At 54.9% G+C, this 27,496-nt stretch overlaps 1 protein-coding gene and 1 long non-coding RNA gene across 4 annotated transcripts; both read right to left on the minus strand.

Moving 5' to 3' along the window:
• Positions 1-756: 756 nt before the first annotated feature.
• On the minus strand, positions 757-18,636 carry SEPTIN3 (septin 3). 3 transcript variants are annotated; one of them, XM_030041251.1, is made up of 10 exons: positions 18,138-18,636; positions 11,137-11,328; positions 10,729-10,857; positions 9,345-9,426; positions 8,829-8,966; positions 8,348-8,465; positions 7,807-7,902; positions 5,613-5,709; positions 5,085-5,136; positions 757-3,852 (listed from the first exon to the last, which is right to left on the minus strand). In XM_030041251.1, exons 1-10 carry the CDS (start codon positions 18,475-18,477, stop codon positions 3,717-3,719), a joined length of 1,380 nt encoding a protein of 459 aa, XP_029897111.1. In that variant the 5' UTR covers positions 18,478-18,636; the 3' UTR covers positions 757-3,716. The 3 variants fall into 3 exon arrangements, with proteins under 3 accessions (XP_029897111.1, XP_029897110.1, XP_029897113.1); XM_030041250.1 differs by having other exon boundaries at positions 5,613-5,712; XM_030041253.1 differs by lacking the exon at positions 18,138-18,636 and adding an exon at positions 16,523-16,894 and having other exon boundaries at positions 5,613-5,712.
• A 1,197-nt stretch (positions 18,637-19,833) lies between these two features.
• On the minus strand, positions 19,834-27,017 carry LOC115352703. Its single transcript, XR_003927237.2, has 3 exons — positions 26,380-27,017; positions 23,407-23,482; positions 19,834-22,838 (listed from the first exon to the last, which is right to left on the minus strand). It is a non-coding gene; the product is annotated as an uncharacterized LOC115352703 (long non-coding RNA).
• Positions 27,018-27,496: the final 479 nt, after the last annotated feature.

The raw sequence follows: 27,496 nt of genomic DNA on the forward strand, positions 1-27,496 counted from the left end.
TCCCGGCCTGGCGGCGGCACCGGCGGCCTGCGGCCGGCTCCCGGCTGGGCCCGAGGCGGGCGGGGAGGCCGTCCTCCCTGGCCGCCCCCACCGGTCCGGCTTCTGGCTGAAGCGCGATGTTTGCCGACCTCTGTCCGCCTAATGCTCGCAGCGCCGCTTCCCGAGACCTCTGCTGGGGCGGGGAAGGTGCAGGCAGCGCGGCTGAGGCAGCCTTTCCCCCGAGACGCCTGCTTATGAACCGCAGTGAACTGTAATTAACGCGTCCTCACAACTACCACAAACACTGGTGCCTACATGTAGCGCCGCTTGCTCTTCTTGCTCTCTTTGCTCACGGCGTAACCGTGCCTGCCATGATGTTTGCTACAGTCTTAGCCTAAATGGAATTTGTCCAGCGTAAAAAAAGACCTTTGGGATTTACCGTGCATTGCAAAATTTTTCTGGTGAATGGCTTATGTTGGGAAGAGTTTGTGAGTCTCTGAATGCACTGAGCGGGTACCTCCTGTGTAAAATTAGACTCCACCCCCTTACAATATCATTCAAGTGATGTCTCGGGGGGGGGGGGGGAACATCTGACTTGCTGTGGTCTTCCTGGGACTCGGCTGGTGGCACGTGAGAGCTAGGATCCATTCAGGCTTTTCCCAGCTTATCCATTGGCAGGCTTTTTCCCAACAGTGTCTCCCGCTGTCGCACAACATGGGAAATTTTTTATATTTGCCATTCGTAGACTTTCTGGTAGATAGGCAGATACCGGTAGGATATTTTTATGAGCAGATGGCAGTGAGGAATGCCTGAGCTTGCTGTTCTCAGGGAGCTTTTATGGATCCTTTAGAAGTGGTCCATGATCCAACAAGAGATTTCAGAGCAGAGCTTAAAAGCCACCTTACTACAAACAAAAACTACTAAACCTGTGGGGCAAAACACGCAGCCTCATTCTCGCAATCCACGTTACAGGCAAAGGAAAATCTCTCTTCTGTTGCGTGGGGTCTGCTTTGCCTTCATTAAGCAGGGCAGTGTTGGCTCTCTGCCATAACACTTACTTGGGCCCAAAAGTTGTAGAAGTGACCGTACTGCAGCCCAGGGTGACGCAGCCCAGTGGCAAGAGAGTTCCTCTAGAGCAGTCGCATGGCCACCAAAGAGCTGTGTGAGAAAGCAAGTGTGGGGAACACCTCTGCATGCCCCCATTAAAGATGATGGAGCATGGCTTCATGCTTCAGTGCAGTGAAGAGGAGGAGCCCTGGGGGAGTCTTTCCTATTGCACTGGGTTTAAAATGTTATGTAGAGGCAGGAGCAGCTGCAGCAGAGTAGGCTGAGAAGATGCTTCTGGCAGCCAGTGATGCTGGGGACACCTCCGCACCTGGCCGGCTGGTGGAGACAAGCTGGGAGGAGGCTTTGACCCCGCGTTGGGCTGTGGACGGCCAGTGTGGGTGGCAGGATGGGAGCAGCATAGCAGGATGGTTTCTGCAGGGTCCATGGTATGGCTGCTGGCACTGATGACGAGGCTTTTGTTCTGTGAGGGGCGGAGGAGGCCTGGTGCAGGTGGGAAGGCGGATGCAAGGCTGTGCGCACACACTGCATACAGGAACAGCGGGAGCCGTGAACGTGGGTGGTGAAAGGACTGTGAAGGGCTGGTATGGCCCTCACATCCTAGCGGTGCTGAGAATGGCTGATTCATATGGGCAGGTGGGAGCGAGAGTGAAGAGACCTTTGCTTTGCAGTGACAGCACCAGAGAAAGTCACAGGATGGACATACACTCTTAGACAGTTTTGCTAAGGGTTGGAGCACTCTCTTCCCAACCCTGTCCCCTGTACAGCTCTATCAACCAACCTCAGGCTTGGCTTGAGTCCTCCTCTGCTGTTCCCTTGCTGGGACCTCTTCCTCCCTCCCGTGCCAGCCTTTCCAACCCCCATCCCAAACCCACTGCACTTCCCCTGACTCGCAGCACTACTGTCCTGTGCTGTGGCATTTTGCACATGCGTTTTAAATGCAACTGGCTATTGTCCTGGAGGTGACAGCCCCTGCCAACTGTGTGACATGCTAGGGCATAGGCAGAGACTGCCAAACTTGGGACATTTGTGATTTTCTCCCCTCCTCCCTTCTGCCCAGCCAACCCTGATGCTTTTCACCTGGCTCAGGGACATCCAGAAAAGAGCTGACACTGGCTAGACAGGAGCACATATAGTCTTCAGTAAAGGTGTGCCTCTTTCTGCTCCTGGGTCTTTAACTTCACTGGCCATCCCCTCCAGGGGAAGATAAAATGACAGCTTCTCAACAGGACACAAAAGCACATTGATGAGGAGGTGTGAGAGCGAGGGAGAGGGGGAGGGAGGAAACAGCCTGGAGAAGAGGAAGATTCAAGTACTCGGAGAAATGGAGAGACAGAAAGGGTCAAGAGCAGAGAAACTGATATGAAGGAAGGAAGGAAGCAAGCAAGCAAGCAAGCTATGGAGGGCTAAAAGGGAATGAGGGGAAAAGCACAGGAGAGGAAGACATGGAAGCTGGGAGGGCAGTAGGATGGTGGAGGAGCAGCACAAGCTGAGACTGCTGGAGTAGCAAATGCAGCCACGTCAGTGATGAGGAGGTATCTCTTGTGTTCCCACCACCAGTGGAGACCCAGGGAGACACCCTGGCCCAGTGCTTCTCAATCTACAGCTCTTTGCACTCCTCCAAGATCCTGAAGGCCCTGTGCCAAGCAGGGCTGTCCCTGGGGGAGCTCCCGGCAGGGAAACCCCATGGCACCGTCTTCCCTGTGCTCCCACAGCAGAGGGGCCGTGGTGTGGGGGAAGGGTTCAGCCAGGACCTGCCCAGTGCTGGTGGAGAGAGACCGCTGCAATGGGGGATGAGGTGGGGTGACCTCAGGACAGCTTGGTCTGATCTGCACAGGATCAAAAGCCCGTGACACAAGCATGGCTTTTGATCTTAGAGCTGGGCAAGGCAAATGCACCCTCTGCAGCAGGAACACATTCTTTTTCTCTGGGTTTTGCTTCTTTTGGAAAATATGGCTATTTTCTCCAAGTACTTTGATGCTTCTCAAATAGATGCTACAGCCCAAGAACTAATTCTGTCTCCTCGCACTGGTCACTTCCACTGAACCGCAAAACATGTCAGTCTGTCACTTCTCCCATCTATCCACTTCCAAGCTGCCATTTCCCCTGGGGAAGCCACAGCAAGAAATGGGGATAAAATGCTGGGCCATCATGCTCTCAGACCAACCAGCTGCCTTCCCACCCACCGAGGACCCAAAAGAAATCTCTGCTGCCATCACTTGAAGACACTGTGTGCACTGACTCCACCATCTCTCCTGGAGTCTCTTCTTGCCATGTCTCCAAGTGATAAAAACAGGACCACAGCATGCCCTGCACCTCCCACTTCTGAAGCCCTCCTGCCCCCAGAAATCCTTCCCCCCCATCCCTATTTCCCCCAGGCAACACACACAGCTGAGACACAGAAACAAGAGAAAGGAAGGTGACAGACAGTCCGCTGTGCAAAAAAACAAATGGAAAATGAAGAGATTCTGGGAAGGACAGGGGAGATGCCTTTGGTCCCTCTCAGGCACAAAGGCAGGCACACTCATACACACAGGCACTCACGCTCGCATCCTCTCACGCACAGGGAGGATGCGCCACATGCTTCAGAGACAGGCCCATGGTGGAGTCAAGGGTAGCAGGGATGGGTTGTGGTATCCAGAGACACTGGGTGACAGTGGGGGGTGGGTCATTCACAGGTTACTTTCGTGGTTTTCCTCTGTCTCGACAGTCATGGGGGGCAGCCCTCCGTTGTCATTCAACCGCTTGGCCCTGTAGGTCTCATAGTGGATGTTGTGGGTCACTTCTTTTAGGTCCTGAAGGTGGGTCCTGCAGGGGGCAAAGTGAAGATGGGGTTGGAAAGAGGATATGATAACCAATATCAGCACAGTCAGTATTAATCTTCTAATGATCATCTTATTCCCTGAGATAAATGGAAGATTTCTTCAGTCAGTTTGGCTAATGAACATACCCCTCTTTCTGCATGGATGGCATGGGTGCTATCATACACAATGGAGAGCTGGAGCATCAGCATTCAAGAACACATATGCAGGATGCAGAATATGGGCTGAAATCCCTGGCTGTGCTTGCCGGTGTCCTGCCCTTCTCACACCTGTGCCAGTGGGGCAGCTCCTGGCCGTCCTGGTCTGTCAGAGCAGACATAGGCTTATCTCATCTGAAGTGGTGGTGAGACAAGGAAGCACCAGGAGGGTGTATCAGGTCCACTGCAGACCATAACCTGCAGAACACTGCTGTGAGCATTGTCCCTAACCTCCATAGAAAGCCTGTGGGCTTGGATTGCTATATGCTTTGTGATGATGACTTGGTTAGGATGTTTTTACTGGAAGACTTAAGGAAGGCACGTCTGCTGCAGAAGGTATTGCAGAACAAAAAGAGGGCAGTAGGGTGATGTCAAAGCATTGTACCTGGCCAAGTGTATCAACACCACCATACCCACAGGTGGAATGAGCCACAGGGCTCTGGCTTTGAAGTGTTTCCCTTATTTTCTTATTTTTGGTGGTTTTTTAAAACCTTATTGTATTAATAGGGAATAGAGGTGACCCTGGATCTACACTTTTTTACAGAATTTGGGGCAGATATCACTTGTGCTGAGACAACTTCATGAAACAGAGCAGAAATAAGACAGGACAATGAAAGCTGAATGAAATACGGAGCTTTTCACTTCCATGTCATATGTTCCAGCACATCTGGAACCTGGTGGGACACATGCTCTAGGATGTGGTAGTGGCCTCTTTCTCATTGACTCCAGCCCAGACCTGTTGTCAGCCACAAATAGAAGTTGTTGCAACCTAATATTCTTAATGGGATATAAGGGGAGTGGTAGTACATGAAAACTAGCACCTACTTGACGTAGTGGTCATGTCACAAAGAGAGGCACTAGGGTATCTACCACTTAACTCAATCCAACCCTACCCCCCATAAGCTTTCACTGTCAGAAATGTTCTTTATTTTCCTTTCCATTGAGGCTATTTCACTATAAGAGGGTCTCAGGAAGACTCCCTGCTCCTCAAGAGCAGACTGGTGCATGACCATGGCCTTACCTGATGACAAAATCTCGAAGTAGGGCAAATTCACAGTGACTGAGGTTTTCCACTGAAAAGAAAGCAAGCAATTGTTACATTTGATTTTTTCAACAACCTCTTTGTGGTTACAGAGCATGGGAAGGTCATTCCCATGGGGCAGGTTCCAGGTGGGCAGAGCCTGTGTACTTCAGAAAGGATAGACAGTTGTCTGAATGCCACACTGTCAGGCATTGAGGAGACATGCTAATTGGTGCTGAGCAGTCACATGTGAATTTTCATTTGAAAACCAACGCAACCTCAGGAGCTCAGCTTCACACACCATGGTGTTCAGAGTGGCTCCAGCTTCTGCCAGCTGGCGGTAGTGGTGCCGCCTTGGCCATCGCGGTTCCTTCCCAGCAGAGTGATTTGAGAATCCTCCTCTTGCTTGGTTTAAAAAGTATTGCAAAAGGGCTGGGAAGGTAGCCATGGGACATGTTATCTGGACCCTTGTCTATTACTGGGGCCTGCAGAGATACTTTCATCTCTCAGAAGCAAGGTTTTTTTTACCTTCAATGATTCCCCAAGGTGTTTTCCTGCCCAGGACTCTTTTGCCATTCACTTGGTACTCCTTGTCGCTGCCCACTACTGCGAAGGGCATGCTTTCCTGCTGGGGAGAGACATGTGGAGAGACTTATTGGACCCATTCCAGAGAGCAGCAGCATCACTGTTCCCCATCCACCTTTCCTCCTCTCAGCTCACCAAATACAAGGCCTTCTGCAAGGGAAGAGGTTCTCCAGAGCAACATTTCACTGGCTCTCCTCTTCACCCATCAATGTTATCCCTAGCATTTTGGGCCCTTGCTTTACAGGTGTCCTTGCACCCGCCGAGCTTAGTGGGTAGCTTGCAGCAGTGCCAAGGGCTCTGGAGCAGGGGGCAGAGCTTTTCTGCACCCATCTCCAGTGTTTCTGAAGAGAGGGATGGCTGGAGAAGAAGCACTTTGTAACGTGGTTACTCGTGTAACCACGAGAGGGTCTGTCAGCCCAGGGCTGCTCGTATGGATAGTTTGCGGTGAGTATTTCTCACCAAGTTTGTAGTTCTTCACCAGAAGGAGAGGACTCAAAATAATCCTCCCTAACAAGACATAGGAACATTCAACAAGTTTAATGGCTGAAATGGTTGTACTGAGAAAGGCCAGAAATGGGGTAGGGGTGCAGCTTTCCTGGGAAGTGAGACAGTAAGTGAGGCTACTGGGGACCCAGATATCTCTAAGCACAGGGAGAAACCATCCATTTCCAGAGCACAGGGTGCAGGAGACCCTGCTATCCATAAGGTTGTGCAAATGTTCCTAGATTTACTCTGCTTTATAGATGGCCCTGGGCCTGGGAAGTGACTGCAATTACCACAGGAATGGAGGTTAAAAAGCAGTTTATTTCTTATGTGTGAGACTATCCAAACCTAGGGCAATGATGCTGAAGCGCAGAACAAAATGTGGTGCCCTCCTCAAAACCAGTAACACTTTGGAGAAGAAGCAAAACCCATCTAGTCTTCTCCAGAATGTGTGAGGTATTGCCAAATGGGAAATGATTAATTAAGATGGGGAAAGTGGGAACTTCTGTTGGGGCTGTGACAGCTGGGGGAGTTGAAAGGGCAAGTGTCAGGCTGCAATGCAAGACTCCTGGAGTTTCTTGAGGACTGCCATGGAGGCCAATCTATTAATGGCCTAGCCACAAAAATGATGAGTGGGATAATTAAATGCACTAGCATCACAAGGCCAAGAGGTGGTGTCACTACAAAGGCAGACTGGGTTTTTATCCAGGAAGATGCAAGTCTGAGGCACAAAGAGCAGCATTTAGGGAATAACATCAAGAATTTCTGCTACGACTTCAGAGCTCATGAACAAGCAGTGACTGAAGGAGTGGAAGGACCCCACGTGCTAGTCAGTCACAAGATGACCATGAACCACCAGTGTGATGTAATTGTTTAAAAAGTACATGTGGTCCATGGGCTTAGCAGTTCAGATCTCAGAAGAGACGGGGGAGCATGGGGTACCAGCACCAGTGCTAGAAAATCAAATCAAACCAGAGCAGGCACAGAAAAAAGTGACCAGGAGCATGGACTACTGAGGAATGGGAAGCTCATCCAAAGGAGTCTGCCTCCTTTAGCTGACCAGAAGGTTGGCAAAGGATAACATTGTTCTCTATAAATGCCTTGAGTGGTGGAGGGGACCACTAGGTAGGAGAACTGCTTGAGTCAGTGTTGGCACAAGAACACAAATATAACCCTGGGTACAACCTAGCCATGAACAAACACAGGCTGGAAATTGGGAGTGGGTTTCTAACACTCTGAGGAGGAAAGGATGGGACAAGCCTTCTCACAGGGGATGGGGGAGCAAAGAAAAGGACTGCTTTTCAGGTCAAGTTTGGTCAGCAGGTGAGAGGGCTCATTGGGCATTTGTTTGGGACAGAGGCTGGACATCAGCCACACACCAGGCCCCCTTGGTTCTTAATGGAGGCCAAACGGAACATTCAGCAAGTGGAGGTGAAACATAGTCCTTCCTCACTCAGCCTTCATAGCACCCTGTAGTAATGACCAGGACAAATTAAGCTGGGAAGGAGGAATGACCATCCCTTACTCCATTGCATCTTTCATTCAGGGACCATGAAGCACTTAAAACCTTCTAGTGACACATGTCTGTTTTACACTCATTAAATATGACCAGCCCTCATCCCTCCTTCCCCTCCCACAATAAAATGTTTCCTACCCTGATTTTGTCATTCTCTGTTTTATCCTCCAAGTCCTCATCGAATTCTTTCTGTGGGTAAAACTCGATCCCATTTACTTCTAGCTCTTTGCGCACCTGGGCAGAGAGACATTTTGGAGCACAAAGCAACACAAACCTGAAGGGCAGACAGGCAGGATGGCTGGGCAAACACATCTGGGACATCCTTCCAGTGGGCCGGGGCTGGAGGGATTATCCCCAGGGAAGTGTGCAGCGAAGTGAGGACACACAGCAGCTATGATGAGTCTTTTTTCCCCAACCCCAGTTACTTGTCTGGCCCTGCAGTTCCCGTGATAGACCATATCACGAGATGTCACAGGGATACATGCGTTTCTTCCCCCTCTAACAGATGCCCTCAGAGCCATAAACAACTGCATCTTCAGGACTTACCCACCAACCCAGCGCTGGACTCTGTGCATGCCCTGGGGACTGTGCTGCAATCCCAGGAAGAAGGATACTGCTCATTTCTCCCACCTCCAAGCTGGGTCAGGGAAGGATCCCATGCAAGAGAGGAGATACTTACTCTTTGTTTGAATTCGGTCTTCTCCTCCAAGGTCATGGTGTCAGCCTTGGCAATAACCGGGATGATGTTCACTACCTTGCTGAGGTGTTTCATGAACTCCAGGTCCAAAGGCCGCAGGCTGCAGCCCAAGAGGGAACAACATGGAAGGGGTTACTTTACCCGCCTCGCCTTTCATCCTAGTGACTCTCCCAGCATCAGGGCATCAATGAAACCTCCCTTGTACATACCCTGCTTGCTGCCACCATGCTCTCATCTCCTTCTTCCCATCCATCCTGCCCTCTCCCAAAACCCACAGTGGCGATTCTCCTGCCTGTGTTATCCTAGACCCTTTCAAGCCCCGCAGCACCGGAAGTTAAGCTAAACAGCGGCCTGCCCCGCAGGCAGGACCCCTGGGTCTGTGGCTGAGACGGAGCAGTGCAGGGTATGTATCTGGCAGAGAGGCACCAAGGGCTTGAGGAAGGACGAGGGACTGTGTACGTACGAGTGGCCCGTGGGGGAGATGAAGTAGAGGCAGCAGTGCACTCGCGTGTCTGGAATTCGTTTCTTCCTTGCAATATTCACCTCCTCTTTCAAAAATTTTTCATATTGCTCATTGATGTATTTCTCAATAGGCTCCCAGCTGTTAAGGTGGGGGAGAGAGAGATGAACAGAGAGGTACAAATCTCCTCATGTTCCTGCCTACAGTGTTCCCGGCTCTGACAGCAGCAAAGCAGGCTCAGGCATAAAAAAACTCCACCACAAGCATCTCACCATCAGCAGAGATGTTCAAGAGTTTCTGTAACTGGGCACAGAAATAGGCACTCGCTCTGTAATGTGTGCATACCTCTGACCATGCACACAGACCCATGGTGTTCACAATTCCACGTCCCCATCACTGGCCCCCTGAGTGCAATAGGATCCCAGATGCTTTCCAGGCCAAGCAGATGAGAGTCACTCCATATACAATCTTAACTCCAGCCCTTTCTGGGACACAAGGCCTTGACCATGTAAAACTCACCAGTTCTCGTTGTTGATCTGGTCCCCAAATCCCGGTGTGTCAATCACGGTCAGCTTCATTTTGACACCACCTTCTTCAATGACTGAGGAAGAAATTGCAAACAATCATACACCTCCCTGGGGACCTGCTCTATCATGAAACATGTCTCTGTGCCCTACAAGGGAACAAAAGCGCTTTGCCCTCATCCCTGCCCAGCAAGCATGGCCAGGCCAGGCTGGGTCATGCCTCAACAGTCATGACCCCCACTTGCATATCTGTCCCCAATTTTTTGTAACCTCTGCACTAAAGTCACCTTAAACCACTCTGACACAGGAAAAAGGATTTGTGCTCACTCTGTGGCCCAAAAGGTAGTACCTACCTTACACGTCTTGTCCTCCCCTCCAATGCATCTGTCCTGGTTTTGGCTGGGATAATTTTCTTTCTAGTAGCTGGTATAGTGTTATGTCTTGGATTCAGTATGAGAAGAATGTTGATAACGCACTGATGTTTTCAGTTGTCGCTAAGTAGTGTTTATACTAAGTCAAGGATTTTTCAGCTTCTCAAGCCCAGCCAGCAAGAAGGCTGGAGGGGCACAAGAATTTGGGAGGGGACACAGCCAGGACAGCTGACCCAAACTGGCCAAAGGGATATTCCATACCATGTGATGTCATGCCTAGTATATAAACTGGGGAGAGTTGGCCTGGGCAGGGGGTGAATCACTGCTCGGGAACTAAGCATTGGTCGGCAAGTGGTGAGCAACTGCATTGTGCATCACCTGTTTTGTATATTCCAATTCTTTTATCATTATCATTATCATTATATCATTATCATTATTATTTTCTTCCTTTCTGTCCTGTTAAACTGTTTCACTTTTTTTCCTGATTCTCTCCACCATCCCACTGGGTGGGGGGGAAGTGAGCGAGCGGCTGTGTGGTGCTTAGTTGCTGGCTGGGCTTACACCATGACAGCATCAACCTGAATCTGAGATGATGCTCATTACTCTGCAGCACTGTAGAAGCTGTGCTGATGCTTTGCCATGAGGAGATGTGCTCTACCAGGCTTGGATGGGACCCACCAATGCAATTTGTATAGATCATTAAGTGTCTGCAGGTGGGAATGACTTACAGCAAGGCTTCATCCACACATGCAGACTAATGTCTTGGCAGAAGAAATATCTATAACTCTTTTTCTACCCCTCACTTTTGGCTGTGGCATCAGTGGCATTGCTGTTTAACAAAAGCCTTGGCTGGGTCTGAGGCCAGCTGAAACTGGCACTTGTCCTTTAGCTTCCCATGGAGAAAGGGCTGCCTAATACCAAAGAACTGTTGGCCTAGACTACTGGGGTCTTCTGCAAGACTGTGCTGAAGCATCAGTATTGCCTCCACCCCAGCAGCCTGGCTCTTACCATGCCCGATGGCTTTGATCTCCACTGTCTTGGGGATCTTCTCCTCCCGGTTCCAGCCTGAAGATTTGCGGCTCACCTGGGATTTGAAGAGAGTGTTCACCAGTGTTGACTTTCCCAGTCCACTCTGACCTGAGGATTGCAAAGAGGAAGCCTGACCTGAGGATTGCAAAGAGGAAGCTCATGGCATCTGCCACAGCCCGGCAATGATGACAGCAGGCCCAGGGGATGGAGCCAGGCTGGCAGGGGAAGGGGCTGTAGGTGTCTCCTTGCCTTGTGCAGGCTCTCCTTTCCCCCAGAGCAAGCACTGTCCGCTCCCTCATGCCCTCCCTGCAGGGCTCGCTCTCCCACCTGGCCTCATAGGGCAGTCCCTGGCCATGGTTCCCAGTACCTCAGCTGGTCCCTGCCTACCTACAACCATGATGTTGAAGTCAAAACCTGTCTTCATGGTTTTCTTGCGCATCTGCTCAATGATGGTGTCAATACCGATGTAGCCCAGCAAGTTGGCGTTAATGCCCATGGGTTTCATCGGCACAACTGGTTTTTGTCGCGGCTCTGGGACCAGCTCGGACATGGCTGCTTCGTTTTTGCTGTCCACTGGCCCTGCATGGGGAGAAAGATTGAAAAATCATCATCAAGCTGTAACAAGGACCTCTCTTCTGACCTGTCAGAGGGACTAAAGGCAACTTTGAGCATCCATTTCAAGGGCTACTGAGGATGACTGAATGGCAAGATTTTAGCAGTAAGGCTCTTCATGGAGGAACACCTACTTGAGTTTCCAGCATACTCTTCTATGTATCACTCCGGATGAGGATGTGCAGAAGTGGGGTTCACTGAGCATGCAGTGTATTGACGGCTACCTTCAAACAGCAGGAGCAGACCCAGTGAAGCTGGCTGGGCTCCTAATAGGGTGCCCAAAGCTCTGTGTGTGTCTCCTTGGTTTTGCCTCCCAGTAGTTCTCACCAGGATCACCAGTGTTTTGCCCCTCCAAGTTTAGCATGAAATTTGCGATGGAACACATAGCAAAAATTATCATGTGTCAAGTCCCAGCCGTGCTGTGCAAGGTGAGTTTCTCAGTGGTGGAAATGCAAAGCATGGCCAAAACCTCTGCGCTTGCCTCCTGCCTGTAGATCGATGGTTTTTGTCATGCTCAAGAAACTAATCATGGTGATCAGTAAACTAATCATCTGCATGTTTCCCTCCTCACCTCCCACTCTTCACTTCTTCCATGTAAAACAAATGGGCAAAAAGAAAGGCCCTGCGGGCTTTCTGGCCTCCCTGACTTTTTTGGGTGATGGCATGCATTGCTTGGGGCAGGCCCATCCATTTATCTCTGTCTCTTGTCTCATTAGTGAGCAGCTCCCACCCCCTGGGAGGAAGCTGGAGGTTGGGAGAGGACAGGGCACAGAAGAAAAGCTGTAATAGGTGGGGAAGGGAGGCGTGAGGGATGAGTCTAGAAAGGAAGATGAAAGGGATGGGAATCAATACCTTTCATATACAAACCAGCTGCAAGCTAGAGCCTCTCCCACTCTGATTACTTGACTTCCCCATGCTTTGTCTCATTAGATGGTTATTTTTCCAGGACAGGGGCATCGTGTTCTTGCTTGGTAAGCACTCCACTTGTTTTGGATGCCACTTCAGTTCAAGCATCTCACACTAAATTACCCCTTTCCATCATTTTGGCAGAGTTTTTCACTCCTCTCAGCAGAACCTGCTGGCTGCAGAGGAGGACGTGAGCGGCCAGGCAGGCAACTGCCATTTGGTGGGTGACACATGCCTCTTGGAGATGAAGACGACTCAGAGGTTACCAGGCTGGGGACACTGATAGCACCAGTCCGGGATCCCCATGACAGCTCAGTCAGGCCAGGCAGAGACCGGGGTTGGGGAGAGGTCAGAGAGATTTTGTTCAAGGACAGGCTTAGGCTGCAACGGGCTGCATGGCTGGCTGGTGACCTTTCCTAACATTCTCACATCAAAGCTCCTGTGCAGACACAAGGGCTGCTCTACACAGTGAAGATTTTACATTTTATATAAGCTTTAATATCCCACCATCATGTGCTGAGGCCAGACCTTGCGGAAGGGCCAGCCTTGGCAGGGAGAAGGCTGCCCCCACCCAGCTCCTTTTACACCATGTGGGAAGTCTTTTATGTTAAACTGGGAGAAGGAATCTTCCCTCTGTGTGAGAGGATGGTAGCACAGCCACCTGTGCACAGCACTGTGGGTAACGTCTGAAGGTTCTCATACCACCTCCATTCCACCTTGCCTGCAGGGGAGAGGTCTGCTGGAGGATGTCCCGTCCCCCCCCCCCCGCCGTCTTCCCCACTGAGCGGGGGCACTCTGAGCTATCATTATCCTCTCCTGAAGCAGCGAGCAGCACCCTGGGGGGACCAGAGCACAAGATGGACCATTGGCTTGAGCCAGGCTGGCAATTTGGAACACCTTGTGCTGCTGGGCAGCTGCTGGAAGAGGCAGCCTGCCGAGTCGAGTGCTTCTCAGCTGCAACCCACTCTTACACCCGTCACAGCTAGTCTGTGCCTTTGCTGCTGACAAAGCATCCCCTGGGGCTCCTGTTGTCTTATTCCAGCTTTCTCAAAGCTGCTGCCGGCCAGGAAAGCCCATCTCCGTGGCACAGCACGGAGGGCCAAGCCAGCCAGCTCTCCTGCACCCTGCCCTTTGCTCGTCCTCTCCCGGGCTGCCCCATGCCACCTGTACCATAGTCACAAGGCTCTGCCGTGCCCCTCATCCTGCTGCAGCATCCACCAGTGCGCAGCCCACACAGCCCTGCTGGGGTCCCACCTACCCCGGAGAGAGGGAGAAGAGAGAGGGAGACATGGAATGACGAGGGGACATGGGGCAGGGGTCTGTGGCCCCAGTGAGGCACTTGACAACTGCAGTAATGGGGGCAAATAAGCCCCGGTGGTGGACAGGGAACAGGTCGAGGTGGGAAGAAAGCCCAGCTGAGCAGCTGCATGGGGTGGGTGCAGGACCTGGGCCGTGCGGGCTGCAACCGCTTTGCTGCTTGGGCAGTAGGTTGTCCTCAGGGACTCTGTTGCCCTCTCCTTTATTCCTTCAGCTCCTTGTTCTTACACAGGGAGGAGGAAGGAGGGAAGCTGCTGGCAGCCAACCCCAAGGCTCACTAAGGGGTTCATAAGTCGTCCCTCAATCTCGCCAAGGGACACTTTGCTCAGAGCCAGCAGATGCTGCTAACTCAGCTGTGGACATCGCAATATGTGGCCATCCCTTTGCAGGCTTTGCTGCTGGAGCCAGGAGCTTGCAGTGGCTGGAGCAGGTATTTCAGAGTCAGGCTCCTGACCACCTGAGACCAGGAGAAAACATCTCCGGAAATGTCCTTAAATATTTCTTGGATTTTATATCAGTGACGTCGCCCTGGGCGTTTTGATTTTGGACATTCAAGGTCTCGGGGTAGATAACCTCCCTTTCTGCTCTTGGTCACTTGCCTTCCTCTCTGTGTGGGGTGCCTTCCCATACAGCCTCAGGAGGGGAAGCCCCCATTTTGCAAAGAGGTACCCAAGGGCTCAGCTTTCTGCACACAATTTTCCACTTCTTGACTCCTGCAGAGGAATCCAAAGAGCCAACTGAGGAACAGCCTGCCAGGGAGGTCAGGGTGTGCAAAACTGGGGCCAGAGCTGAGAGGCACCTTGAGACATGAAATGCGTCTACCTGGTCTCCTGGGAATGGCTCTGTTTTACGTGCAGTAATGCTAATGCTGCAGCGCTCTGACTGACTGGTTGAAGGGTAGCATTATGCATCCTAGGCACATCCCATAGCCCCTCCAGGTGTCTGTCCCCTGTAATGAATACAGGATAGGGCGCTACAGCCAGCACAGCTGATAATGAATAGGGGGTTAGCGAATGAATAGGGGGTTACATCCGCCGTTTGCACTGCCACCCTTTTCCCTGCTGCTTTGTTCTGTGTGCTAAGTGAAGCTCGTTTAAGAGGGCAGTTGCTGGTGATACCTCTGCTGCCCAGTTCCCAGTGGGAGGTGGCCAGGGCTGGGCTGCTGGAGGATAGTCTCTGGATGTTCCACTCAGCTCCGGAGCAGGGAGAGGTACAGCATCTGGGGCCGGGCAGGCAGGGCCAGAAGGGCAACGGGTACCTGGAGAGGTCCTAGTGGTCCCAGCTAGCTCCTGCTTCTGACACCCACCAATCCACCCCCAGACCTCTCCCTGGAAGGCCGGCATACCTGGCCAGCAGCAGGCACCGCTACCGCAGCACACCCTTCATGTCTGCCTGCCTCTGATGTTTGTAGCAGCTACCTGGGGACAGAGGTGGCCCTGCAGATCCCTTAGGGGCTCAGGTAGTGAGGACTGACATCTACTTTGTCCCCATAACCCAGATACAGTCGCATCCCCTCCCCCTGCCTTCCCGTCCTTTGTCTTGAGTGGCAGGAGGGAGGGAGGGCTGCAAACAGATGCTCACCACAACCAGCTTCCAGCAAGGAAAGGCTATTTAACCCCCACGTAACACATAGATGGCCTCGTCCTGCTCCGTCTGGAGGCAGCGATCCACACACGCATCTCACCCCAGCCCCTTCCACCCTTGGTCCCACTCCCTGCAGACATGGAACGGGGAGGGGGGACAGGTTTGGAGCCTGAACATGGCTGGCAGAAGCGGGCTCTCAGCAGGTGCTGCCAGGTTCCTAGGAAGGAAAGCAAGCAGCTGCTTCAGTACCACAGCCTCCCTGGGGCTTGCAGGCATTAGGATCTGCTCCTTGCTTCAGATCTGCAGAGGTGCTGGACTGAGCATCTCTCCACTGGAAAAAATCCCTTTCCCCCCTCAGTTTCCATGATGACCCCAGGGCATTTTTTCCAGCTGTGCCAGGCAAAGGCAGAGCCCTGCCGGATGCACCGCCTGACCTCAGGGTGCAGAACAGAGCCATCCTTCTCACCGGATCTTTTTGCCTTGCCTGAGGATCACCAGGCATTTTGAGTGAGGCAGGGAAATTCATCCCAGCCCTTTGGGCTGCCGCAGCCTTCCCGGCAGCAACCTTCCTTCCCCTCAGCGCTCTGCAGAGGGCTTGGGCAGGAGCCCGGCTCTGCCGGGGCCACAGTGAAATCTAGGGCAGCGTGTGCCGAAGCCTCTCTGGAGATGCAGGAGCTGGAGATGAAGGGGTTGAGCACATCCCTAGCCCAGTCCAGCCGCCACAGGGTTAGATGCTCGCCTCAGCCCCGGCTGTACCCTCGGTGCCACTCCCCGGCTGTGCAGCCCTTGCCCTATTCCACGGCTCGCCGCCTGGGCGGCACGGCTGTATCACAAGGCAAGAGGTTGCTGAGCACCCCTGGACCAGGGTACCCATGCCACCACAGCTGCCTGTCCCCCTGCCCGTCTGCCTGCCAGTGCTGGGGCTCCCTGCCTGCCTGCCGGCTCCTGCGCAGATGCCCAGGGAGCGGCACAGGACGTCCCCGCTGCCCCCGCAGCGACTGCCTGTCACTGGCAAGGGACAAGCCAGTCACCGAGCAGCTTGGGGGCTTTCCCCAGCCGTGGACCAGCTGGGATTATCTTTCTTTCAGAGCAGCCCCTGGCACCAGCTACTCCCCATCAGCACTGCAACCAGCCCTGCTCCTTCTCCTTCATGCCTGACTGCTGCCACCAAAGGAAAAAAAAGAAAAGAGGGAAGACAAAGCCAGGACCAATTTCCCCCCCTGCCCTTCGGGGTTATTCCTCCCCCATGGCCAGAGCTGGGCAGCGTGGGGGCACGGTGGATGGTGCCCGCACAAAAAGCCCCAGTGGCATCCCTCCGGCATCGCCCAGCCCTGCCAAGCCCAGAGCATCCTACCTTTGAACATGAAGCTTCCTTTGTCTCCGAATCCTCTCCCAAGGGGGTAGGTCTCCCCCCACTTTTCTAGGCTGACGCTGGCACAGCACGGTGGGCTACGAGGCTCCGCTTTTACCTCTCTCTTTCTTCCCTGTGTCCTCTTCTCCCCCCCTCTCCTTCCCCTCCTTCTCCAGTGGCTATTTCAGCGGAGCGGGGATGCTGGTGCTGCTCCTGCTGCCATCATCATGTGACCTGAATATTAAACATCGCCGCAAAATCTCCCCCCGCGCACCCTCCCCCGGCTCCATCCCGGGCCCCTGCCAGCCTGGGGGGCCATGGCCACGGGGACGGAGGGGCTGCCGCCGATGGGCCCCCCACGTCCCGAAGGGGGCCCCCTTGCACACCTACGCCGCACAGGCCGTTTCTTGCCCCTTTCCCTCCCAGTTCCCCAGCGTTTTCAGCATCTATGCGTGTTTAGGGAGGGGAATATTTAACCCTTCGCAGCTTTGCTCCAGCAGGGCTGAGAAAGGGCGCTTTTTCCCCCTAGGTATTTATTGGGCTCGGGGGATCGCAAGGCCTCCTTCTGCTTTCCCAGAGGGAGGAAATTGGGAACGTTTTGGCTCATCAAAAGCAATCTGCCCTTCAGCTCCGCTTGCGGAGGCGTGAGAAACCTTTTTTCCTCCAGCACCGCGATTCCTGGCTGTCAGCCCGCAGTGCAGAGGCAGTGCGAGCGCTGTCCCTTGTGTGTATGTGTGTGTACACGCACATGTGCATGCGTGTGCACGTGCATGTGTGTGCATGCGTGCAGGGAGCAGGGAGAGGTGCTGCCCATGGGCCATGTTGGCGTACGCAGGTCACATCCCCATGTACCCCGGCGGGTGTATGTGCCTGGCGGTGCCCACCTGCATGTGTCTGGTGGATGTGCCCGCGCCTGGAGAGCCGTGCGGATGCCCCAGGCTGCCGGGGCCTTTGGAGGCGGACGCCCCTTCCTCCCTCTGCGCTTCCTTCTCCTACGTTTGCGAGACCTGTGCCCCCATGCTGGAGCACGAACATCTGGGACTGCTCTGGCCCTCCGCTCAGTGGGACGACGGGAGCATCCTTTCGGGGATGTCCCCATGTGCCCCTCTGCCACACAGCAGCCCCCTGGGTGGCGGCCGGGCTGCGGGACACCTGGCAGACTCGGCAAGGGTTTTGGGCACCTCTTTTTGCAGCGCCCAGGGGCAAAAAGGAAACTGCACCCGTGCTGGGTTACAGGACCATTTGGAAATCCCTGTTGGCAGATACCCAGGCTGGGCTGAGCAGTAGACAGGCTGGCTGCCAACAGACAGACGGATGGCCGGACGGACAGGCATCCCGGTGCCCGCAACATCTCCTGACACGGCGCCCGCAGCCGCCCGCTTCCCCGGTGGGTGCCAGGCTCACCGCCGCACGGGGTCACCTCCCGCCTGCCTTCGCCCACCCACACTCCGGGTGTGGGCGAAGGGGAAATCGCTCCCCGGGGAGGAAGCACCTGTCCTCCCCCACGTCACCCCACTGCTCCCATGGGCCCTGCCCCATGCCGAGCCCCATGGCACTGCCAAGGGACCCCTCGGTGCCTCCCCCCGCCGCCCACCCCAGCCCGGCAGCGGAGACCCACCGGAGAGTGGCAGGGTGCAGGGCACCCCCATCTTCGCCGGCGGGGAGACCTCGGCCCCACCAGGGCCACCGCATCGCTGGGGCCCCTCGGCCGCCACCAGCCGGGGGCGAGGGGGGACGGGGGTGACAGGAGCCGGACCCCGCAGCCGCTCCCAGGGGGGCCCCCCTCCGCCCCCGCCAGCCCGCCGCAGGGTGACCGAGAGGCAGCTCCGCTTCGTGGGGGCGGCGAGGGTGCCGAGGGGGCCGTCTCGCCGTGGCGGGGGGCCTGGGATGCGGCTGGGGCCGGTGGGGCCGCCTGGGGCGGGCAGGCGGCTGCGGTGAGGGGCGACGTCCTCCTCCATGGCGGGTGGCTGGAAGCAGAGGTGCGAGGGCGGGAGGCAGGCGGTGCCGGCGCAGTCCGGGGGGGCCCGGGCCTTCCCCGCCACCGGGGCCGCAGCGTCCTGGGGCGCAGCGGCCCCCGGAGCCGCCGTTGTCCGCAGGCCTGAGCCCCCACTGGCAGCCCTGCCGAGCCGGCCAGCCCGCCTCCGGCCGGGGACAATGGGGCGCTTGTGGCCTGCCCGGCACGCTCCCACGCCTGGCGCCGTGGCCGTTCCTGCCCCCAGCGCCTTCCTGGCCTCCGCCACCGGCAGCCCCGCGCCACCGGCAGCCCCGTGCCGCGGCCACCTGCCCCGCTCCCATGGTGGGAGGTGGAGGAGCGGTGCAGACCCACCAGGTCAGGCCTGTGCCGCCTGCTCCTAAGGACAACAGGTGCGATTTAAAAAAAAAAAAAAAAAATTAATATTGCTAAATTTTTGAAATGTTTTCCCTTCCTCTCTTCTTTTTTTTTCCCCTCAAATGGCAGATTCCAGTTCAACGATTTATGCCCCACTGAAGAAGGTCAGTGTTCGCTTGTCAGGTGTTCGTTCGGGTTGATGCTTCTTTCCCTTATTCTGATTTTCTTTTGCTTCTTCATTACTCTGATTGTTTCTTGCCAACTTTGGGGCATTTTGGGCGTCAAGAGGGCATCCATTACAGGGAATCAGCTTGCCACCTACACCTTCCTTGCTATAAAAGAGCCTTTGAAGGGCAATGTAATAACCAAGGAAGAAAGGAGAAAGGTGTTTTGGTGGGGTGGGATGAGAATACGTGTGGTTTGGTGGGCAAATGGGAACAAAGAGAAGGGGAGCCAGGCAGCCATAGCACCCACAGCATGGCAGGGGCAATGCTCGCCTGCCTTCGGGTGGCCAGGGCTGAGGAGCAGAAAGGGAACCACCGTCCCGTGACCCATAGTGAGCCATGGGGAGTGCTGGGGGAAGGCAAGGCTCAGGGCAGTGTAACTTCTCTGCTGCTTTAAAGGCAGAGAGAGAGAAGGTGGAAAAGACCAACCTGATGCTGTGCAGTATTTCCAGCACTAAGTATCTTCTCTGATGCTTTACGTGGTTTAATTCAGTATCTGTGACTATTTCCCTCTCCCCTGAGGTCTCTCTGGCTGCACAGGTCCCACAAGGGAGAAACAGTCTCAGTTTTCAGGCAGCTTTTGCCTTTGGCTTAATTATTGCCAAATAGCCTCGCAGCATAGCCGGCACAGAAACCAGGCGGATGAAGACCTACCCTGCTGTAAGGGAAACCTCGCTGCAGACTGGTCCTTGCTGCCTGCCCAGAGTTGGAGGGAGGCAGCTCCCAGGGGGAACAACAGGAAAATAAAGCATCGGCCATGCTGTTTGTCACACAGTTTTATTCCACTGGGGAGGGCTTTGACACCGTTGGCAATAAAGTCCTTCATACCCGTGGAAAATACCTGGCTTAATACTGATTGTGTCAGGACTAAACAGTCTGAAACCTAAGCCGGAGGAGATGAATAACTAGTTCTTCTCTAGTCCAGCCCTGACCTGTTTGTCATCTTCCTTTTGCTTGGTTTCTGCGGCAAGTCACAGGCAGAGCGGAGGTGAAAACAGGCAGGAGAGCGTGCAGAGGAGGACACAGAGGAGAGGATGGGGGACCCCTGTGGGGAGCTCCATCACACCACGGATGCCAGCTGGCCGAGAGTGGTGGTGGCAGACCCAGCCTTTCGTTTTTACCAGGCTAGTGGTTTTCCCTCTTCTCTTTTGACTCAGCAGCCGAAAGTGGGTTTGGAGGAGGTGCGATTGCAGAGCAGCCCGCGCTGGTGCAGGCTGCGGAGAGCAGGCTCCCCTTCCCAGGGGGACGGTTTAACCTGTCCCTGACTGCTGCAAGACCCTCAGCTCCAGTACAGAGGGTTTTATTGCTACCCCATGGCTCAGCTGTGGTCCGTTTGCAGTGCAGTCCCAGCTACGAGGGAGTTGAGGTGAGGAAGCAGGTTTCCAAGCTGGGGCTTGAAGATATGGCTGTGTTGTGCCAGAGGGCAGAGGACGTAAGCCATGCAGCTGAGGGTGGCATGTCAGACCATGCAGCCCAGCCCCAAGGCATTTCCCTTTCGCAGCCCCAAGTCACCAAGGCATAAAAATACGTGGGATTTACCTGTTTCAGGCTGCACCTGCGCTTTGAGCCTTTGCTTGCCAGGGCGAGCGTAACTTTGGGCACAGGAATAATCCCACTCACTGCATTTCCCTGTTGAGTGAGACTCCCCAGTTAAGGTACTTGCATCACAATTTCTGGGTTTTAGCTGAATGAAAGGACTCTCAACTTGTCCTCTGACTGAAACAGAGCCAAAAAGCTCCTGCCAGTGTGCCTGGTTTTGGTGTAGAAGATAATGGTGATACGATTGCAATCCAGTGGATGGAAAGTCCCAGAAAGACCCAGGATATTTGCAGGATGTCCTGACCTATTCCTTTTTCAGCCAAAACCAATAGAGCTAAAAATTAACTTTCACCCCCAGAGAATTACCAATGGAGCATTGCTCACTCAAACCAGCCCAGTGCACTCTCCTCCTTTCTTTGGGAATGGAGGAGAAAACTTCCGCTGACAGGTTCACAGGAGAGGCTGGGTGACACGAGCCCATCCAGGATCTGTGGCAGATTTGGGCAGTTGGCCCAAGGGACTCCTGCTGCCCAAAGGAGCCATCAGGGACTACGGCACAAAGCTGGCACCCCGGGAGCATGCTGGGGATGCGGGTCGCCCCGATATTGGCAGGTCCATGTGACGGCATGGGATGCGCAGACATGTGGACATGGGGTGGTGGCACCAGCTGACACCCCTGGGACATGCAGAAGTGGGGCACACAGGACCCCGCTGTGTCCAGCGCGCTCACAAGTAGCACCGCTGCACCTACGGCATCCGAAGAGTGGGTGTTGGGGTGGGAGGAGAGGTGAGGAGAGGCTCTTGACACAACCTCCCACCACAGGCTCAGAGCTCTCCCAAATCTCCCTGTACACAGTGAGCATTGCACTGGGCTGGCAGGGAAGGAGAAGATGTGAACGTCCCTCTTAGCCCCAGCATCACACCTTCACACAGCACTTTGGTAGCCGATCAGCCCCAGGGCAGCGCAGAAAGTGCAGGTAGTCTATGAACATGGGATTTTGTGCCAGACCCACATTATACAGTCCAGAAAGCAGAGGTGGTGCAACAGGTCCATTTCGCCAACAGGCTCAGTGTCCCTTCTCAGAGACATACAGGGAAAAGGAGTCGAGGGATGCTTCACAGCTTTCGTTGGGATGACAGTTAAGGAAGAGCCCATCCATGCCATAGGACTCTGGAGTGCAGAGGACTGAACAAGTGCAAGTTACCTCCCAGACTATCCGATCTCACTCCGCAGCAGAGGAGCAGAAGGTCAGGCGGATCGGGAGAGGCTTATGTGCTAACTGTGGCAGCACCCCTTCATGGAGGGCTGCAGAATATTCTCAGCTTGACATGGGACTTGGACAAACTTCTTTAGTAAAGATCTTAAATTTGAATGTAGTGCATCTGGAATGGATGGATGGGTGGATGGATGTTCTCCATCTCCCAAACAGACACAGAGAAGCAGTGCACCTTTAGCAGGGATAAAGGCATTCAGTCTCTGGGTCTCGCTGAGCCCTTGGCCCCTCTGCACAGAGCTTCAGCAAGCTTACCATCCCAGCACCAAGGGTGAAGAGCTTAGCTGAAGCAATGATCTGGGTTGAAATCCCATTTATTTCCCCCAAAATACCCACTGGACTTAAACAGGCTGGGTTAGATTTAACCCAGTGAATAGGAGTAAAAGGCTCTGTCTCCCTTTGCAAGCCTAGTACCCCTGCAGAGACTTTTCCTACTGAAGGTCATGTCAAGATGCCAGTCGGCTCAAACTCAAGTGATTAACAAGGGACCTTTCATTTGAGTGATTCATCAGTCTCGGCCATGGGGAGGAGCAGAAGTCCTTGGCTGGGTGAAGGGCTGTGAGCACGTGGGAAGCCCTGAGCCTGCAGTGCCACACAAACCTTGCCTAAGAAGCAAAGGGTCAGAAAGGTGAGTATGAGACCTAGATCAGAAAAGCGCAAAGTGACAATCAGCCCTGCTTGTGCAGGGCAGGATTGTCATCCCTACCAAGAGGAGAGGCTCTTCTGGACTCGATGGGCAGCGTGTCAGACCTCGGGCACCCCGAAGGCGAGGTTGTCCCGAATCATCAGTGTCTTCCGAAGGTCTCGTTCCATGATCGGCCTCTGCGTTCGCCACTTATGGGCTTCCTGGAGTCCTGGCTCGAAGTAGTAAATGCAAGCTCCAAAGCCCACCAGGATGAGAATGGAGATCATCAGGTACACTGGCACAAACCAATCCAAGAAATGGGGCATGGCTGCCAGAGAAAAGGGGAGAAAGCTTGTACAGTGGGAGAACCCAAAAAACACCTCCACTGAGCTTCAGCATAAGACATCTGCCTCATCAGCAGTGCCCAGCCTCCCTGCACCCCTCCTCACAGCCTCGCCCCACCCTGGCTCGTCCTCGGTTGCACACCAAGGTTGCACACCAAGGCACCTCAGCCTTCGGGAGAGGGCAATCCCTTGGGCTCATCGCTGGGACACCCCGCACTGAATGGCAGTCCTGCTCCCTCCCTGCAGAGGAGGGGGAGCCCGCACGCCCCCAGCCCTGCTGCCAGCCAGGTAGGCTGCAGGGTAAATACAGCTGCTTCTTATCTCTTGCTTGGGGAAAAACCTGCTGCCCCTTCCCCTGATGCTCCACAACCCCTTTGAATTCCCAGTCTGAGCTGGTCTGGCTCTGGGCTGAGCCCTCCCTTGCTGCACCCCTGTTTAGCGTCCTGCTTTGCCGGGGCTCAGGGACCTTGTGGTGCTTGGTTGAGCACTGGTCTCTGAGCAGAGCCTCAATCCACCCCCTGCATCAGCCCCTGGGCAGCGGGAGCCACTTACCGGGAGCGGCAGATCTGCCTTCCCAGGATCCCCTCACCACTCGGGAGCGTGGTGCTGAGTCTGGAGCAGTGCCGCCCTGGGGAACACAAAACAACGTGCCACACGGTGGCTGTCGACCCAGCGCTAAAAATGAGCAAGCAGGAAGGAGCCAACATCTCCCTGCCTGGCCGTCACGGCTGAAGCTTTCCGGAGGGGCAGACAGATGAGGTCCCTGCCCCACAACCTGCTGGTGCCCTGGCCCACTCCCTCCCCACCATTATGGCCCTGCTGATGCTGTGCTCAGGGCATACACCCTGACTCAGGGCCATTTAAAAGCTGTAATGGTGCCATGTTTGTGCCCGTCCCTTATCCCCATCCTTTGGGAGGGACAGAGCAACCCACATTGCAATCCACAGCGGTGCCCAGCTTACCTGACTCCCAGCTGCCTGCTCTTACCGAAATACTCGCCAGGATGTGGGTCATGCAGGGGCAGAAAAAGGGATCAGGAAGCATCCCCCCACAAAAAGCACAGCTACGGCCTCCCCCGGGCACCAGGACTGCTGGGTTTTGCATGGTGAGTGTGCCACTTGTCACAGGCTTCAGTGGATTAAACCGGGGACCCTCAGGCTTGGGAAAGCACAACAGCGCCAGGCTCAGGCACAAAAAGCAGTCCTGAAGGAAGGCTTTCCAAAACCCTCACCCCCCGGTGGGGCTGATGAAATGTCCCTTGACTTCACTGGGGACGGAGTTAGGGCAGACCTGCACCTGTGTTGAGCTCCTGCTTTTCCAGACACCTGAAAGCTGCCACCTGCAGCCATCCCCCAAGTCACCCCTCTGCCAATAACCACGTGTCCCCCCACCTCCCTTGAGGCTGGGGTGAGCTCTGACCATCTCCATCCTCTTCCCCGCTCCTGGCCCGTAAGGCTGCTGCCCTTTCCCACACCAGAGGCTGGGCTTTTTTGACTTTTTTTTAACACCACAGCCATCAGTTGATTCCAATGTGCCCAGCAGCATTTATCTGCTGGACGCCTCTTGCGGCAGGAGAGCCCGTCCCTGCCTGCTCGCCCTGAGACTGGCAGCAGGAAGCATGAGGTTCATCTCTACCCTCTGAATAACACCTTTTTTGTCACAGGGTTAGATCTGAAATGAGCTGCAATTCTTGTTAATATAAGCAAGAAATTGCCAGCATCAGAGAAAACGCCTGATTTCCTCCCACTTATTGGCATGGATGTTGATATTTATCTGTTCTCCTTGCATGAGAGGGGAGACCTCAGTGAATTTTGCCTCTTCCTACCACGCTCTTTGGCTTTCAGCAATCCTTGTTTTTGCTACCCATGGTGCTGTCCCTACCATTGCCAAGTCCAGGAGGACTTTTTCTGTCTCCCTCTCAATGATTTGCACCTTTCTTTTACCAGACCCCTGCTCCACCTGATTGAGAGCCACAGGACCGGGCAGCTCAGCATCGGCAGCCATTTGGCTGGGAGCAAAGGGGCAACCTGGGCGCTGCTCCTGCCTCTTCATGGCTGCCTCTGCCTTCCTCAGGCGAGTAACTTGGCCTGTGCCCACCCCAGCCGGCAATAATGTCACAGAAGTGTTGTGGGGAGCAGGGATCCTGCTGTGGGCTTTCCCTCCCTCAACTCGTCCTGAGGGACCACGGAAAGAATTAGGCACAACCCCCCCTCCCCGCCAGCAGTCAGGTCTGAGGTCCAGGTTTGGCCAGAGGCCCCTCAGCGCAGTTTTCCTACGTGCTCTGCAAAAGTAGCTCCTGTGCACCCTCCAGCTGCTGCCACAGCCAGGCTGGGGGACCAAGGCTGCTGCACACCCCTTCTTCCAGAGGTGCCCCAGCAGCTGATAACAGTCCTCGGCTGGTGACAGCAATGAGCAGGGTTAGGGAGCCTGGGAAGGTGACTCCAGCTTGGACCCCCGGGGCGGCGGGCGGAAAGCCAGCAACCTCATTTCCTTCCCTGATCATCTGCTTTCCAAACCTAGGAGTGAAGCCGCCATCCAAAAAGCACTGCAATAAAAAGCCGCCCTGCAGACTTCCCCATTTATCCTTCCTCCGTGACTCGCAGAGCCAGCATTTCCCAGCTCCTCGCCAGCAACCTATTCTTCAGTCTACTTGCTATGCAGCCCTCACCTCGTGCCACATCCCCCCACTGCTCACCCGACCCTGCCCCCCAACGAAGGGTCTTTGCCGTGGCCAAGCCGAGCGCTGGGCGAGGTGTCAGAGCCCCCCCCCGCCTCTGCAGGGCCGGCCAGGCAAAGCACTTGCTCTGGTCAGGTGGGTGAGCAGATTTTGGCTGCAAATGCTGAGAAGAGGGAGTTTCATTCAAAGATGTCAGCTTTCCGGAGCAGCTCTGCAGATATTAAACGTGCCTTAACCCTTGCTGGACCAGTTGATCTCAGCACCCCGTTTTGCAGCAGGACATCCGTGTCCCCCCAAAGACACGAAAGAGTCCCTGGTCTTTCAGCTGAGACAGCATCTCATAGAGGTAAGCTGACTGACCCTTTATAAACCCATGCCACGTGTCACTCCAGCCGCTCTCCTTCAGTGTCACTCCTGGATCCCCTGTGCCACCTCCGGCTGCCCCCCGAGGTGCCGTGGGTACACTTGTGATGGGTGCCCTGGGGGGCATGCTGCAAGTGACAGGGCAGAAACTGCTCAGGGGAGGCCAGGAGCAGGGAGGGGGGGGGGTTGCAGGAGACAGGGACAGGCAGCGATGACCGGGCAGGGGGTGAGCAAGGCAGAAGTGGTGCCTGTGCAGAGTGCCAGGACACAGGTGACTCTGGGGACAAAACCCTCCCGTATGCGTGGTCGGGAACGCAAACCAGGTTGCAGCGTTACCAGCCACAGGCTCACCCTGACCACAGAAGATCCCTCCAGGACTGCGCACCCTGGGGCAGCTTCCAGCTTGGGGCAAGGAGCTGCCGATGGCTGGGGACCCAGACATGACCCCGCTCCCATGCATTGCATCCCTGCAACATGCCACCTACCTCCTTCCGCGGGCACAGGGCAATGAGATGAGGCTGCTGCCTCCAGCATCTGCCAGGGCCTGGCCGGGATGAGTCAGGCTCCTTTCCCAGCCAGGCAGTGCCAGGGAGAAGGGACCCCGCTCCGGGAGAGCAGGGCGACAGCGAGAGGCGACAGGCGCAGGGCGGGAGGGAGGGATGGTGGGAGCAGCCGTGGCTGGCGGGAGCGTGCAGAGATGACACGCAGCCAGCAGCGCGGCCTCATTTCCCACCGGGGCTCCCGGGGCCTTCCCCCATCGCCTGCCAGCAACGCCAGCCCCCCTCCAGCCTCCCCAGGGCACCCCAGCACCGGGCTCCCCCCCGAAGGAGGGACCGTCCGCAACCAATTGCATCCCCACGCAGGGGGGCATTTTAGCAGCAGTCGTTATGGCAACGGGCCTCCCGAGCTCACCCGCACATGGTACCCGGGCGAGAGCCACGGGAGAGGCGGCCGAGGGATGCTCTCCCTCCTCCCGCATCACCCGCAGCCCGGGCTGCAGCGCCGGAGGACCTGCTCTCTGCTGGGCCGAGAAGGAAGGATGGGGCTGGGGAGGAGGAGAAATGCTGGGGGAGACATGTGTGAACTCGGGCTGATGGAGATTTATGGGATTTTAAGGCTCCACAGATTCACCGGTGGACCCACCCCAGGCTCTGGGGGCTGGGGCTTGCTGGCCGTGGGATGGAGGCAGAGAGAGGGAGGGGTGGAAAGGGAAGGGAGATTAGTACTCCCTTTAGGGGTTTTATGCAAAAATAAAATAACCAACACTTTGACCAAAAGAATCTTCCAGCAGAAAACAGAAAAACATTGCTGTCTGAAGTAATATTCTTGCTTTCAGTGAAATACCTTGTTTCCTGAATCCATACCTGGCTCTGTCATTGCTTCTGCTGACAGAAGAGGTTTTGTTAAAACATTTTCAGCTTTTCAGCAGCACAGAAATAGGAGCAACCAAACTCGTTTGGTTTTTTGGTTGGGTCTTTTTTGTACACAGGGAAATTTTCACCGTGACCGAGAAGTCGTTTAACACAAAAATGTTTTAACAAAATCAATCAAACAACTGGCTCCAGCCCCAAGAGCTGCCTGTTGTCCTGCCTGCGCTTTCCA

This window comes from Aquila chrysaetos, chromosome 17 (genome assembly GCF_900496995.4).
Source record: "Aquila chrysaetos chrysaetos chromosome 17, bAquChr1.4, whole genome shotgun sequence".
Taxonomy (NCBI): domain Eukaryota; kingdom Metazoa; phylum Chordata; class Aves; order Accipitriformes; family Accipitridae; genus Aquila; species Aquila chrysaetos.

Excerpts from the sequence above, each read along its gene's own strand:
- SEPTIN3 (XM_030041250.1), bottom strand. The coding sequence starts at position 18,477 with ATGGAGGAGGACGTCGCCCCTCACCGCAGCCGCCTGCCCGCCCCAGGC. Across the intron at positions 11,329-18,137 it reads CTGCACCCTGCCACTCTCCG|GGCCAGTGGACAGCAAAAAC; the intron begins GTGGGTCTCCGC and ends CTCCCCATGCAG. Across the intron at positions 10,858-11,136 it reads CTTCAACATCATGGTTGTAG|GTCAGAGTGGACTGGGAAAG; the intron begins GTAGGCAGGGAC and ends TGCAATCCTCAG.